At 39.9% G+C, this 16,063-nt stretch overlaps 1 protein-coding gene across 2 annotated transcripts in view; it reads right to left on the bottom strand.

Moving 5' to 3' along the window:
• DACH1 (dachshund family transcription factor 1) overlaps positions 1 to 9,985 on the bottom strand; it is a gene marked incomplete at its 3' end in the record, with an annotated part of 423,255 nt that extends 413,270 nt beyond the window's left edge. For both annotated transcript variants that reach the window (XM_084876512.1, XM_084876511.1), the window contains exon 1: positions 9,020 to 9,985. In XM_084876512.1, coding sequence (XP_084732638.1) covers positions 9,020 to 9,843 — 824 coding nt within the window. In that variant the 5' untranslated portion in view covers positions 9,844 to 9,985. The remainder of the gene's footprint in view (positions 1 to 9,019) is intronic.
• Between the last annotated feature and the right edge of the window lie 6,078 nt (positions 9,986 to 16,063).

The following is a 16,063-nucleotide window of genomic DNA, read 5'->3' as shown; positions in this document are numbered from 1 at the left end:
CACGAAGTGGTAATACACATCTCCTTATGTAGACCTGCAGATTAACCCATTGACCTCATTCCTAGCTCATCTCATTGATGGCAAAGCTTTTAGAAGAGCAATCATTTTTTTTTAAGTTATGAAATTGTTTTCCTATCATTTATCCACTGATTTTAAAAGATACGCTTGCTCTAAAGTGCAAGCAGCAATGAAATAAACCACTAAAAGAAATGGAGCAATGACATCTAGCACATTAAATGTCATTCAGTAATGTACAGCTTATAGTACCTGATAGTTTAATATCTATTTCAAACAAATAAAACACTTTTCAGATGTAAGTATTTTTCATAAAGAATTGAAAGTACATTTTAGTTATCATAAAAATAAAGATCTAGGAAAATTTCTAAAAGTTTTAAGTCACTGTCTCATTAATATTATACCACTGTATATTATAATTATATTTTAAAATATTTGAGTACAAATTACTTCTTTTACCATAAAATTAATTTTAAATATATTTTACATTGTCAATCAGTCAAATAGAATCTCATTTCCATGTTATTTTGTATTTCAATGAATTACAGAAAGCAAAATTAAAGCCAATTTTATTGGTAAGTTATTTTCTCACAGCTAGCCCTAAGTCCTATAAACCTCTGTGAGTGTGAAAATATGTGTGTATGTCTGTGTGTGTGTGTGTGTGTGTGTGTGTGTACAAATACATATATACATATATAGAGGCTTTTCTAACAAAGATATAATTATTTAAGCATACATATATAGAGTACAACTGGACTAAGATCAATATAAACAAAAATAACCATCACAAAAATCTCTAACATACTGATATTTTACACTTGGTGCACACACAAGAGCACCCATCCTAGTATAAAATGTGTGACAATTAAAAGTGCTCCAAGTTATTAAAGTTAAACTCCAGAGGAACTATTAAACTAAAAGCTAACTAAGAAAATAAGTATCATTTCCAAAAAATTAAGCGAAATAAAAACTATATTTTAAATATAAAATAGGAATTAATGCTATTGAATATATATAAATATATTCCCGCAGAGCTGTGATAGGTTCAAATATTTGTTATAGCTTCAGAGATTTGCTTGATTCATAACTAAACAAAATGTCTCTGAGATATAAGCTATGAATAGGCAGCAATTCACTGTTGCTATTAATAAAATTCCACAATATAATCAGTTTAAGACTTTAACAACTTAATTCACCTGTTTGGTATGTACTAGTAATATAATAAACCATTTGTTAATTAGCATATTCTAGAGATTTTTTATTACCTTTACTTAAAAAGTAACTAGTATTCCTTAAACTGAATAAGCAGGTATTTACTATAACTGCTACTAAATGTTTCCATAAAATAATTTCTTTCCAGCTAGTACTCTTTACTTTCTGATATATTTTGTAATACTTGAAGAAAAGTCCTATTTTCCTATTGTGACTGAAAGGATAGTCTGATTATTTAGAAACATTTGAGACCATACAAATTTAAAGATGTTACACTGTCACTTTTAGTATTTTGTTCACCTCTTCATTTATTTTAAGGAAAGGAAAACATTCATCAATTCTTCAATGCTATTAATCCAAATTATCTAATCTATTTTGTTGCCTATTTCGATATTGCTTTGTGAAAATCATGCTTCAAAAGCATATCCAATTTTGTGTCAAACATTTATACTACCTTCAAAATCCACTGCAAGATTATTATATGTCTTATAATAATCTGTTTATAGTTAAATTAAATTTATATTATTCAAATCACAGTAATTAATTTTGACTTCCCCCATTACATACTCAATGCATCCCAGATATTGTGTTAATCTTATTTAATAATATGTTTTATATACTTCAGTTAGCTCTTTTTGTTTTTTTAATATTACTCTCTAAAACTTTTTTTTAAAAAAACAATGGGCTATTCAGTGTGTTGCTGTGTTGCATTGTTTTTGACATTTCAATAAACTTATAAGAACAAAATACAAGAGCATTTAAATAATGAGATAGTGAGTTTTCCAGTTTAGTAAGTTAACTTTGACAACTTTCACTCAAGTCACGTACATTAAAATGTGCAAAAGAATCCCAGCTTGATATCCTGGATCAAATCCAACCTAATTTGACTCAGAAAAGCAACAGTGCCACACCTTTAACAAAACTCAATCCTTGGCCATTTCAATATCCAACTTAGAAAAATCTATGTAAGAATTTTTTAATGGATAAATTAGAATCCTCTTATCTTATAAATCCAAATCAGAATACACAATAACTATAAAATGCACTTGGTTTAAGCTTCCTGAATGTGGATTAAGTGGTAATATGGGTCGTTTTCTATATGTGATTATATTATATGTTATATGACATTTATCTGCTATTTTATTCCACTAATTTTAGTTCCATCATTAATTTGGGGGAAAGGGGGGTGAGCTTTCATTGATTGCCTAATTGACTAATTTATACCAGAGAAAAAAGTTTATTCATAGTCATTTGCACCTTTAAATATAAGTGAATCATGAGCAAGAAATAGTAGACACAGTCTTCAAAGTCTCAAATCCTCTCAAAGTAAACAGGTGCATCAACATGAAGCGACCCACAATTAATCTAATAATAACTGGTTATTAGGCCAAATATAGATATATTATCCTTCCTGTTCCTGTTTGACTAAGAAATGATTTGGTAAACTAACTGCACTATTCTAATAAAAGTGTTTTCTCTACTGTCACATATAATTAAAAAGCAAATAGCAGCCATTAAAAGTTATTTTAAAAGACAGCTATGTACCAAAAACTGGAATTTGAGCACAAGCTAGGCTCACAGAGCCTCTGATATTCCTGAGATGTATCTTATATTTTGTTCTTACAAGTTTATTGAAATGTCAAAAACAATGCAAATCAGAGCCTTTGATATTACACTTATCTGAACTCCAGGTGGGCTTTTAATGGAGGGTTTTCTTTATTAAAAATAAATTATTGACCATAACAAATATAATGGAAAAGAGGCTCTTAATGCACTGAAAGCCTAAAATATAAATATATTTGTAATGTATTGCCAGCTAAAATTTTTATGCTGCAGCATTTAGACAAGGATGTATATGTATGTATTATATATATATATATATATATATATATATATGTGTGTGTGTGTGTGTGTGTGTGTGTGTGTATACACACTCATACATATATACATATACATATATGAACCTAACCAATCACAATGCAGTAACTCAGTAGTTAAGAAAACGGCACATCTGACACTTGCTAAGGTCATTCTATGCTTTTAACAGTTCACACATAAAATAATAAACTTTATCTTAATTATATACTTAAATACCTTAAACTTAATGTCGATTTTTTGCATTTCTTGTCATTCAAAAATATATTCCTTGATATAACTTATTTGTGTGAACAATCTAAAAATGAAGCCCTTGAGAGATAAAATTCAGGCAACATTTAACTTTTTTAGAGAATCAACTAACAAACTCCTTAAAATCAAAATGTTTAGTGAAATCAATTGGACTTACCTGTACCTATTTAGACGGCACACTTCAAATGAATTTCTTCAGGCAAAGATTCAAAGCAACAGTTTACAACCTGTGAGAGCTTTATTTCTTACTATATTTTGTTATACCTGTGTTCTATGCTTCTAATACAATGCAACCTAAATTATTATTTCATTTGATTAACAAAGGCAACTCTGAAACAATTTATTAGAATAAATTGAAAAGATAAAATAATACTACTTGATAGTTAAAACACAAATTCTTACTAAAATAACAACTACTTAGTTCCATACTAAGCTAATTTACTAATGCTACTTACATTTTGAAAACAAAACATCAAATGAAAAATAATAAAGCATAGTATGTTTTCATACGCAGGTGAATCACACATGGTAAATCAGTAAAAAGAAGAGTGATATATGCTCAAATCCAGCCAAGACTTTAATCACTATTGGATGTCACATCTCAGGAGACTGGGGGAGGTAGTGAGGCAAAAAGAGAGTGGCTAATATTGGCCTCAGTAGTTTATATGCAACTTCTGTGAAGGGTAGTACATTAAACAAAAAATAACAGCAGATTTGGACTAAAAAATGAAAAGTTAAAATTTTGTATTAATGCAAATACCAAAAAAAATGTAGTGGAATTCCTTAAAAAAGCTTGTCATATAGTTCATAATACAAAAGTATTTGAAGCTTCACAAAATAAAAATATCATATGTGCAAATTACAGTGTGTCTCAGAGCATTAACTAATAATCTGTTTAGTTCAAAAGTAAACCATCTTCTATGTTCACTTTTCATAATAATAACTATAATATTATTGGAGATTAACTCCAAGAAAAACAACAGTTTGGAAAGACATTATCCAAATAACTCAAGAATTTGTATTTTGTCATATAATTTGACTGAACAATGTAAATCCTAAATTATAATATTCTTAGATCTTATTTATAAATATATTAGTTATTAAATTATAATTTACTAACTTTTTTGTGTATACAGAAATAAGTGGTGGAACCAAACAAACTTTTATGTTTAGGCCTTAGTCTTCTAATTATGCCATTTTCTTTTTGAAATGTTATAAAAAAAAAACAAAAAACATTAGGCTTTATAGGAGCCATTAATCAACTGTAAGACAAAAACTTCAAAAGCACAGTCTCTCTTCATTTGAAGTAATTTTTAAATTTATCTGTGCCAAGTAATATAATTATCTGTTAGAAGTAAATCTGTATTTGTGTTGAAACTTTCTATGTGAATGCATACGTTTATAAGTGCATGGCACTGAAAAGTATGCAACGGGGTAAGTGTTAAATATAGACTGGTTCCATCTGCCATCTTTATTAAAATTGCTGATTAAAAAAATAGAGTCAATAATTAGAAAGTATTTTATACTTTTTATATTAAAATTGCATCCATATATTACTACTTAACTAAAAAGGACTTTCAAAGTCTTTGGATTTGTAGTCTATGAATGGTATTAACTTTTAAGACAAAAGAATACTGTTTGTGGATATATGTTATATGCATATAAAATGTCTGATAAAACTAACTGAGATCTGTTCAAGTTTAAAACTCTTACAAATCTAGGACTACATCGTACCAAAATCACAATCTGGTTTGAAAGATCCTGAGACAAAATCATCTTCTGGCGATACTAAAAAGAAAAATAACTATTTTAGATAAAATAAAGAAGATTCACTTCTGATTACCTGAAGACACAGAAAAATTGCATCCTAAACCCAAACTATAAATAAGAGAGTGACTCCTACAGAGACTTGACCATGTACATAATATCTTTTTTGCTGTTGTTTAATGCTTACCAGTTAATTAAGTGACCTCTATCGCAACAGTCAAGTTCATGCAACTAGTGTTTAGTTTAAAAATAATAATTGAAGGAAGCTGATCAAGGTCAGATTTAGTCCTTTGACAACTTTTAAATATATTTCCTTCTATTTTCTTTCATGTTTTGAGACCCTTAATTCTGGCTTTACTATCAAGCAGGTGATAGTCTCTGTTTCACCTCCCTGTGGTAATGACAGAAGGCTCCAACATTTATTCTAGTTTTCATAAACAGCATACTGATGCAACAGCTTCAAGCAAATTAAACCCATCCTAAGGTTTGTTACTAACTTACTGAGCCACTTTGAATAAGTTTTTGAACCTTCTTTGCTTTAACATAATTTTTGTTTCTCAGATTCCCTGGTATCTGAATGCTATCAAGACACATAATTAGATAATGTTCTATAAAAAGCTGAAAGTGCTAAGATTTCATGTTTTTTTTACATACTATGCTTAGACTGTCTTATAGAGTTTGACATTTTGCACAGTTTATATTATCCTCTGCATAAATTATTCCTTTAGGTAGTTTCTTAAGTAGCCAGAGGAGAAAGAAACCAGAATGAAAGAAATCAATACCGTATATCTAAGTGAATGAAAAAAGATCTTAATAGCAAAGGCATAAACTGGACTTGAATGAAAACAAGTAATTTTAGTTTTTAAAATTCAAGATGCTAAATATTTTAGGTATTACTTTTAAAGTTAAGAAATAAGACAATAGCACTTGTAATTATCATGTAAAATAATAATGCCTTACACTATAAACAATATGTTTTGGTGAAAGAGAGTTCAATGATAAGGGTTTTATTATTATTATTATTATTATTTTCTTAGTCATTGGCAGAGTTAGGAAAACCTAGGTAGATATTTGCAATTACACATCTTCGAAGGTTAATGGGTTTCAGCAACACTTGTAGTTGATAAAAGATCAAAATTCAATAGTAACTCAACAAACTTACCATGTATAATTTAAAAATAACCTGAAGTAGAGTTTTAGAGTAACATATTGAATTGAAAGATCAGGTGATTGCAATATATTTAGACTATTGATAATATATTTTTGAAGGGATAAAGAGTTCTACTGGAGTTAACTTATCTTGGCTCTAAAAGTCCAGGGAGCAATTTTTAACCTCAGGGAAAAAACACTAAGAAATGTTGCCAATAGCGTTAAGAATATTCCCCATTCATATGGAGAGGACTTCAATTTCAAAGTCATTCGAAGCAAAAATTTCAGAAACACACACACACACACACACACACACACACACACGACGACAAGGGAACAACTGTAATGGGTGTAACACTACCTGCTTCACATTGATTATAACACTGCAGTCATTGAAGGAAGTTTTCTCTAGCAATTTTTTTTTTTTTGTGTGTGTGTGTGTGTTATGTGAAATGGCCATTAATTATCTAGTACAGTGAATGCTGTAAGAAACACACAAAGAGGATTCCAGAGCAGAGTGATTTGATTACCGAAGAGAAAAACAGTAGCGTTTCACAGTTTACTGGGTAGAATAGACAATTTTATAACAATCATATCTTAACTGGCTTCAAATTTCAGCTAGCATTCTCTATAACAACTCCGGAACAATGTTCTGCCCTGATTCTAACAGTTCTCACAAAGGATTTTTTTGGCAAATGTGTTATCTTCTGTAAGTCCAAGGACTCCAATTATCTCTGAAAATGACTTGTAGTGAGTCAAGATCCCCCCTCAGTCTTGACTGCCACCTGTCCATCCTCTTGGACACGCGCACGCAAACACGCGCGCGCGCTCTGAGCATTCGCCCCAAAATAGTTGAAATAAAGGCTCAAAAGCACAGACACATATCCATTTCCCCACACACACGCAAATAATGGTACTTAAACTCGAAAAGTTTCTGGCTAGGTTAGGATGGAATGCTGGTTGAGTCGGAGTTGATCTTTTTCGTCTGATAGCCTTTGGGGGCACTTAGCCAGCAGTCTTCTACCAAGAAAGAAATAGTTAAGAGCTTCTCCACCTCGGTTTCCTGAAGGTTGCGTCCTACACCCCTCTTTCCCTCCCACCTCAGTTTCCCTAGTCCTACCAGGGGCACACCCTAAAAAGAGTAAAGCTCGGTTTCTTCTCCCGGTCTTGAAACTTATGGGGAGGATGTGGAAGTCTCCGCGCAGATTCTGCGCGTGGTTCTCACGCTCCCGCTTCTGGTCTCCAACTTTCCCCGCTGGCTTCTCTCCTGACAACTGAACTTTCCGCTCCGCAGCGAGCCGCGGGGACAAAGAGGACTGGGAGAGCGGGTGATGACCATTGCTACCCCGAAACTGACAAGTTACCCCACTCCCGCCCCCTCTCGGTAGATCCTCCCCCAGGGAGCGTGCATTAGCATAAAGCTGCTCTGGCCCGGCTCCCGGTCCCGGCCTCCGGGGTTCGCGCGCTTTGCCGGGATGGGGAAGCCGCCACTCAGGCTCCAGAACGGAGATCCAGAGAGCTTTCCGGCGCAAAGCCTGCACCTGCTCATTCGTGAGCGACTAACCTTAAATGTAAGAGAGAGAAGAGAAGAAGAGAGCGAAGAAGAGAGCGAAGAGAAGAGAAGAGAAGAGAAGAGAAGAGAAGAGAAGAGAAGAGAAGAGAAGAGAAGAGAAGAGAAGAGAAGAGAAGAGAAGAGAAGAGAAGAGAAGAGAAGAAGAAGAAGAAGAAGAAGAAGAAGAAGAAGAAGAAGAAGAAGAAGAAATGGAGGAAGAAAAAAGAAAAGAAGAGAAAAGAAAAGAAAAGAAAAAAGAAAAGGAAAAGGCAGTTTGTTGAGAAAGAGCGAGCCAGCAAGAGAGAGAGTGAGAGTGTGGTCTTCCTTCCCCACGTCTCCAGTTCAGCTCCCCGGGGTCACAGGCACCCAGGCACCTCCCCTCAGAGAAGAAAACCCTCCGGTCCCCCCGCATCTGCCCCGGGGCAAATGTATCGTCCACTTTGCACACGCACCGCTCACACGCGGACACTCGCACACGTGCGCGCACACAGACCCCTCCCCTCCGCGGGCTCCCCTCCGGGGTTCGGAGCTGAACTCGCAGCCGGTCCCTCGGGATCGCCTGGGGCCCGGGGCCTCTGCGGTCCTACCCCTTCCGACCTCCCAGTGGCCCCCTCCCCAAACTCCCTTTTGGGGCCCCTCACCCAAAGCGTGTTGTCCTCCCGCTTCCCGATCCCTGCCTGGCAGGGTCACGACCTCCCTCCGCCCCCCGGGACACCCCTGGGCGCCGCACACTCGCCCGGCCGGCTGGTGTCCCCGGACACCCGGCGGAACCCGGGTCCGAGGGCGCGCACACAAGGGCAGCGGGCTGAAAGGGGACCACAGACGCTGGGGCGGCCCCGGGAGGGACTGGGACTCCTGAAAAGGCACCGTCCTCCCCCTTCCCATCCCCTCCGCCCCCGGGCTTGGGGCTCCCGCGTACCCCAGCAGCCAAGCCCCTGTGGGCAGTCGGACAAGGGGGCGGGCCCGGCGGGAAGAAGGAGATCGGGGCCGGGGTGAGGAGGCAACTTCTCCGGGGGGTCGGGAGCGGCCGGTCAGCCCCGGGGACGGGGAACGGGGGGCCGCACCCCCCGGGGCGCGCGGCTCGCGGGCGCGCGGAGCGAGCGGCGTCTGGAGAGGAGCCGGGGACGAGGGGGAGGAGGGTGGTGGGAAGGGACCCCGGGTGGAGGAGGCTCCCCCTATCTCCCCCCCCCCCTTTACCTTGCGTTGGTGCAGTCATTGTAGAGGGTCTCGAAGTCCTTCCTGGAGATGAGTTTGCAGCGGTTCACCCCGGGCTGGATGGCCCCCAGCCCCCGCAGGATGCGGACCTGCTCCACGTTGCACACCACCGGCGTGATCTCCAGGCGCTTGAGCTTGGTGTAGACGGTGTGCAAGCCCCCCACCAAGTGCTTCAGGAACAGGTCGAACGCCTGGGGCAGGCAGATGAGCTCGCAGCCCTCCACGGTGAACGAGGCCACCTTGGCCCCCCTCAGGTCCACCATTTTGCACTCATTATTCTGGGGGGTGTTTTCCACTGGGGACGGGGTCGAGTACACGGGCTTCCCGGGGAGGGGGCCGCAGCTGCTGCTGCCGCTGCTGCTGCTGCTGCTGCTGCTGCTGCTACTGCTGCTGCTGCTGCTGCCGCCGCCGCCGCCGCCGCCGCCGCCGCCGGAGCTCGCGGGGATGGGGGTGCTGGAGGCGCCGCAGCCGCCGGCGCTGATGCCGCCGCCGCCGCCCGCGGTCGCCAGGCTGGGGTTGCAGTTGCCGCCGCCGCCGCCGCCGCCTCCGTTGCCAGCGCCGCCGCCTCCGCTGCCGCCGCCGCCGCCGGTGGAGGGTCCCGTGGCCGTCGCCGCGGCCGGAGCGCTGGGCTCCGGCCGGAACAGAGTTGGCCCCGAGGAGGACGCCGGGGGCCCGATGGCCGGAGCCGGGGACGAGGTCGCCGAGGAGGTGGAGGTGGTGGTGCCCGCGGAGGACGCCGACGTGGAGATCGGGGGCTGCGGGGGCACCAGCTGGGTCGGAGGGATCAAAGCCGCCGGCACTGCCATGGCCACATAGACGGGGAGCCGCCGGGAGGAGCAGCAGGAGGAGGAGGAGGAGAAGCCAAGGGGGGAAAGTTGCCACACGAGCGCACAACCCCGGGGAGGGCGAAGGGGGAGAAGGGAGAGAGAAGGAACCGGGGCAGCAACAACCACAACAACAACTCCGGGAGAAGCGAGGAGGAGGAAGGGGAGAGGAGGAGGTGAGGGCGAGAGAGAGCGAGCGGGCGCCGGAGGGGTGAGCGCGAGAGGCGCGCTGGAGAGGAACGCGCCAAAGTGTCCCGCAAGTGGAAAGGCGAGTCCTCTCCGGGGGCTGCGATCGGGGTTGGTTTGGGGGGGGTGCAGGGGGGGGAGGCGAGCGGGGAGGGTCGGCTGTGGTTGTGCGGGTCCCGCTCCGGCACAAAGTTAAAGAGGAAGGTGAAAAGGAGGAGGAGGCTTGAGGACTTGGGTTCTCCCCGGCAAGTACATTGATCAAAGATTGAGAGGGGAATGACAGAGAGAAAATGAGCTGAAAAGTGCAGGCTGCCGGCTGGACGAGTTGTTGTTGTCACACGGTGCAGAGGGGAGGAGCTCCGGAAACTTGAAATACCCTTTGAAGCCGCAAAAAACCTCGCTCACTAGTATTAACCCAAATTATCCAACCAGGAACTCGGAGCGGAGACTCCGCGGGCGCGCGGCGCGCGGGGGGGCGGGGAGGGGGGGGGCGGGCGGAGGAGGAGGGGAGGGGCGGGGGTTGGGGGGGGGGTAATGGGGAAAGGGGGGTAAGAAAGAAACTAAGGGAGGCACAGAGAGGAAAAGCCAGAGACACTGGAGTGGCTAAAGGCAGAGGAGAGATCGTCTAGTTCTCTCCCGCTACCGTTAGATTGTACGTCTCCTATTCCATTTCGTCCGCAAAGGCTGGTATTGTGTTGTGTGTGTTTGTTTCTTTTCCCAAAACCCACTAAGCCACCGCCTGCCAACTTAAAGAGGAGCCGGAGCGCTTCAGTCTGTCCTTCAAGGATTTAGGGTACATCTCTACTGTTTTGTTGGTGTGGGTTTTTTTGTTTGTTTGTTTGTTTGTTTTGTTTTGTTTTTAATGAGATGTAAAAGAAAGCACACGCCCTCACTTTATGATTGTTAAGAAATTATTTGGAGAAAATTTCACATGTAAGCAAAGCGCATAATGTTTATCTATTGCATTATTTGGATAAAGACAGTGAAAACGCGAGGACAGTTTTCAAGTTGTGGGTAAAAAGTCAGGGGGACCGCTTGAGAATAATGGGATGCTCTGTACTCTGTTCCTTATTTCCTAATAGATAGTGGGTGGAAAGAGATGCTTGCCCTGCTGTGGATCGCTCGGAAGAACTTCACGTCTGCCCCGAGAGGAGGTCAGAATGCTCATGATACCTTAGAGAATGTGGAGGCTTCAGGCACCTTTTAAGATTTAGAAAGTAAAAAAGAAGGCAAAGCCGATTTTTTCTTACCTAAAACTCTATAATTAACTCACCTGCCTTGCACAGTTATTAACTTGTCTTTACATCCTTTAAGATCCAAGGTTAGTTGCTAATATATTATGTGAATAATTATGATATTCCTATTTGGGAAGGTCCTATTCAGTTTTTGTCAGTGCAACTGTGTTTTGTAAACACCGAAAAGAACAAAAACAAAGCCAACTGCCTGACTTGTAAAGACTGAAAGGGTAGCTTTGCTGAAAAACAGCCCGGCTGAATTCAGACTGACTCTTCTTCCTTGCTGTCCTCTCTCCTTTTCTTCCTTTTTTAACTTGTTGCATGAATGTATTTATTCAAGGGTTTTTGACCAGCATATGATTTGAGTGTAGGTCAGTCTTCTCTGTTTATATCTCTGGCAACCTTAAATAATGGGGCTCTAAACCTGTCTACACATGTTCTCTAACTTCACAAGACAAAAGCAATGCTATAGCATTGGGCAGATTTTAAATATAAACTATCAGCACCAGTTTCACAGTACTGAGAAATTTTATAGTGAAATTTCTGCCATTTTGGCATTGAAATGATCAGATTTCTCTTTACAATTTTAATTCTTTCAGCTTTCTGAAGTTTCCTGTTAAAAGGTGGGAATAGCTAGGAAATATTACATTGTTAACTAATTTGTCTAAGTTTATGCTAAACTTTTTGGGGTATAGCAATTCTATCAGGAAGCTTTCCTGGGTCATAAGAATTCAGAAAATTGATTGTTGCCAAAAAGTAAATAAAATTCTACAAATATAGCTATAGTTTGCACAGTTTTTTGGCCTAGTTTTTTTTTTTTAATAAGTTATTATTCAATATATAGTTACTTGGCCAATGTATTTAACATATTCAGAATCACTTACCTTAATTTTTCCTGTTTCACATCTGTTCTTATTTAAAAATAAAGATTTGATATACAGCACATACATTAAAAACACCTCTTTATGTGTCTACACATGTTTTGGAAAATATTACCTTTAAAATATGCCAGATTACTATGTTAATGAATAAAGGAGAAAAAGAAGATGTTAAGTGCCCCCCCCAAAAAAAAAAAACAACACTAATTTTATTTTGGAATTGCATGCACAATTGTAATAAACTTTGACATAGTTTTAAAAAAAAAACCTCTAAACTACAGTTTCTTCATTTTAGATTCTAGATCTGCAAATGGAAATAAATGGGAATTCAGTGCCCCACATCTGCCCTTACCATTCTCATTTCTCACGTTTCCTTAAACCGTCACTCACCCAATAGCTGCCACATTCAGAAGCCACAGATGGGAAGTAATGATAGCTGACGGAACCATAATCCCACTCTGCTTGGAAGCAAACTCCACATTTTCTGCAGGGAAACCTGCGTCTGGCAGCACGTGCTCTATTCAGAAGCAGGGCTTTGGGCACTTGCCCCCACCTTAATGGAGCTTCCTCCCCCCTCACCCCTACCTCTGCTCTCTAAACTGTTTCAGGAGCTATCCCTCACTCCTCAGATCAAACAATAGGAGTAGAAAAAGCATGTAATGCAAATTAAAATATACAGGGAAGAAAAGCCTCCTGACGTTTTTAAGATATCTTTCTCTTTTAGAAATGTTATCAATGATTAAGGCAAACAGTATGTAACAACAGATCAACCAACTCCACGGAAATTTCAAACTCTCCCTCTTTCCATGACATTTCTAGCTTCCAAAGCTTCTGTCTTGTTTGTTTATTGTTTTATGTCTTGGGTTGTTTCGGGTCCTCTGCCTCCATCTCATCTCTTCCAACCTGCACTCAATTTGCATAAACAAAACTCTAAGTATTGTAACTGATATTAGAAAATTCTCCCTGTGTTTTGTGAAGACGTATTGTGCTGAAATCAATAAGACTGTTTAAAATTCAAAGACCTGCAAATCGTTCTGTTTGTCCTTTGATAGGGCCTCTGCTGATTAAAATGCTACCAAGAAAGCTTAATTGCTGCACTAATTAAGAAGTCTTTAATTTCTTTCCTAGGATATCCTTTGAAGCTGAGCTTGTACCAGTTCAGGGAAGGTATTTTCTTCCCTCCCTCTGCCCCCTTCTGGCCCCTCCTCTCCTCTTTCTCCTCCTCCCCTGCCCCCCACAAGATCCCTATGAATGGGAACTAATAGAGTGGTCTCAGGTCTCACCATCTATTAAAAATCGGCCCGGGATGCAGAGTTCAGTGCAGTACGAAATGCAGTTTTGAGAAAAGCTGTAAGATTGCAGGAGACAGTAAGGAAATACAGAGTAGCTGTTGCCGCTAAAGTCCCGGTGAGTACCTGGGATGACAAGAGGCACTTTAGCCGGAAGATGAGGGCATCCTATTTGGTTAAAAGGGGCAGTGACAAGGAAATATTTCTGTTGAAGCAGGAAAACATAAACATGTACTTTCAAAACCTGTGGTTTTAAAAAACAATAAGTAGGTAGAAAGGTGGACTTGTAGTGGGGATTTGATAAGTATCATTTTATTTTATGAGTATAAAATCATGAATTCCATGGGGATTTATTTTTGACCTTTTTATAACTCAAGGGGGCATAGCACTGTATTACATCCATTTCATCCTTATCTATTGACCTATTTTATTCAATGATTTCTCAAGTGGGGAAACTGACTAAATGATTTCACAAAGCTTTCTCTGTAATCAATAGTCATTTTTAAGGTTTATTCATGCTGCATTATAATTCTGGTAAATGGCTGCAAAGCAGAAGATTGTCAGAAAGATACAAATATTGACAAAGCCAGGATAATTCATGTCTTTAAAACCTTCAGAATTTCAATATAGCAACTGATATAGTTATTTGAAAGGAAAAGATTGAGAAATGCATACTTCTTAGAATATAAGCCTAAAATGATTAACTGGCAATACATATTTGGATGTGTTTCTTGCATATCTCAAAATTTCTTGAAAGCTTTGGGTATCCTCTTTTTTTATAGCATCACTAAATGCTACAAACAATTTGAGCCTATGCAGATAGGGCAACAAGAAAAGGGTCATTACAATTTTATCCTTTTAATTTTTTGCCAAGTTCAATTAGAAGCATGCACAGAAAAATACAGATGTATACTTCAGATATCTACTGACTCCCTTTTAGTGACAGGACAAGGAGATAACATGCTTAATAGATTCAAAGGCAGACTTACCATTCCGAGCACGACGTCACTCTAATTATGTTTACTCTAATTGAAAGCAAGGTTTTTTGGAATCTGAAATTACTTTCAGAATTTTTTTTTTAAATAATGCAAGTGGATCAAATGTTGATCACAAGCATTTCCATCTTTCAAAATGTATTGGAAAATTAAATGAAAAGTGGAGTTTCTTACGAACAATGCCCCAGGGCAAAAAACAACTAACACTAGATTTTCCAGTCCAGCCATAACACAAATCAATTTGAGCACACTTCTATGGCCAGACTGCCAGATTGTTATGACTGCTAATTCACTCAATCAAAGAGTGCATTAGCACACCCGGCACAAATAGCTTTAACAATAGAGTGCACTTCTGAACAATTCTAAGATATATCATGACGGAGAAAGAAGTAAAGAGGAAGATCATTTTAACATCTACATATTTACTGATGGGCCTATGTCCTTAATAGAGAAAGAATAAAAAGAAGAAGAAGGAGAAAGAAAAAAAAATGACTGAGATAAACTTCAGGCAGAGGTTTATTAAAGAGCTATCCTACTTTGGCAAATCCAGAAAGATACCAGGGTACCAGTAGTTCACTGACTTTGTTAAACGTTTCTCAGGAGAGAGTCCAAAATTGATGTTTGCACTTCAGTAGTAAATCATTGAAGACGGAGAAATTATGCCAAGCAACTCTCCCAAGCCTTTTTAACTCAGACACAAGGCCTCACCAATCAGCTCAGGAGACAAACCTCCCAGGCTGCCTTAAGTAAAGACTTCTCTACTTTTGCACTCTTCCTCGCAGCCTCTCCACTTAGGGTTCTAACTTCTGTCTCTCAGTGACTCTCACATCCACAGTCTCCCTCTTTTTTCCCCCAATTGCCTGCCTCTCTTCCAGAGCAAGGAGCACGACTTTTATCTCACTTCTACAGTCTCTATCTAATCAGGCAGCAGAGAGCTTGGTGATAAATTACCCAAAGGACAGAAGGTGGGGAGCTCAAGGTGAACACACTCTAACTGGAAGTACTCAAATTTTATGTTACAAAAGCCCATTCTTAATAAAGAAGTGGTGAAAATGGTGAACAAATAATATGGAGTTGTTTTGCGGTTTACTGAATGCCTATAGCAATGATCTGAAGCCAAATGGCTTGGTTTGGCACCACTGTTGCTCCCTCCCTAACCTTCTTTTCTCACCCATTTTTCTCCTGGTTCAGAATGAAGGTGACATATGGCTGGTTATGAAGCATATTTTAAGAAATCTCTCTGCCAAGAGGGTAGAGGAAAAAAGAGTTACAAAGAAAAAAGAATCACCATGGAATTGTTTTTCTGTCTCCAAACTGCATTATGTCCATGGGAAGAAGTGAACTCTTTCTGATAATTTAGTTATACTTGCCCATCAGTACGTACTTCCTGTGTAAGTGTCCTAATTCCATCTGTGGGTTGGTATTGTGTTGCACAGCCAAATATTCGATAACAAAACAAACACAGTGAGATCATTTAAACTTGGATTGTAGAAGGAAGCAGCAACTAGAATAATATAAATTGAGATTAATTCCCTCCATCTTTTAAACCAGGCCATTGTGAGAGGAATGACATACTGGGTTGAAGTAAGGTTAAAAAGTCAGCCGGCTATTTAAATCCC

Source organism: Pipistrellus hanaki (assembly GCF_964339955.1).
Source record: "Pipistrellus hanaki genome assembly, chromosome: 3".
NCBI lineage: Eukaryota > Metazoa > Chordata > Mammalia > Chiroptera > Vespertilionidae > Pipistrellus > Pipistrellus hanaki.
Note: the sequence above shows the minus strand (reverse complement) of the source record. Positions and strands in the feature narration are given on the sequence as shown.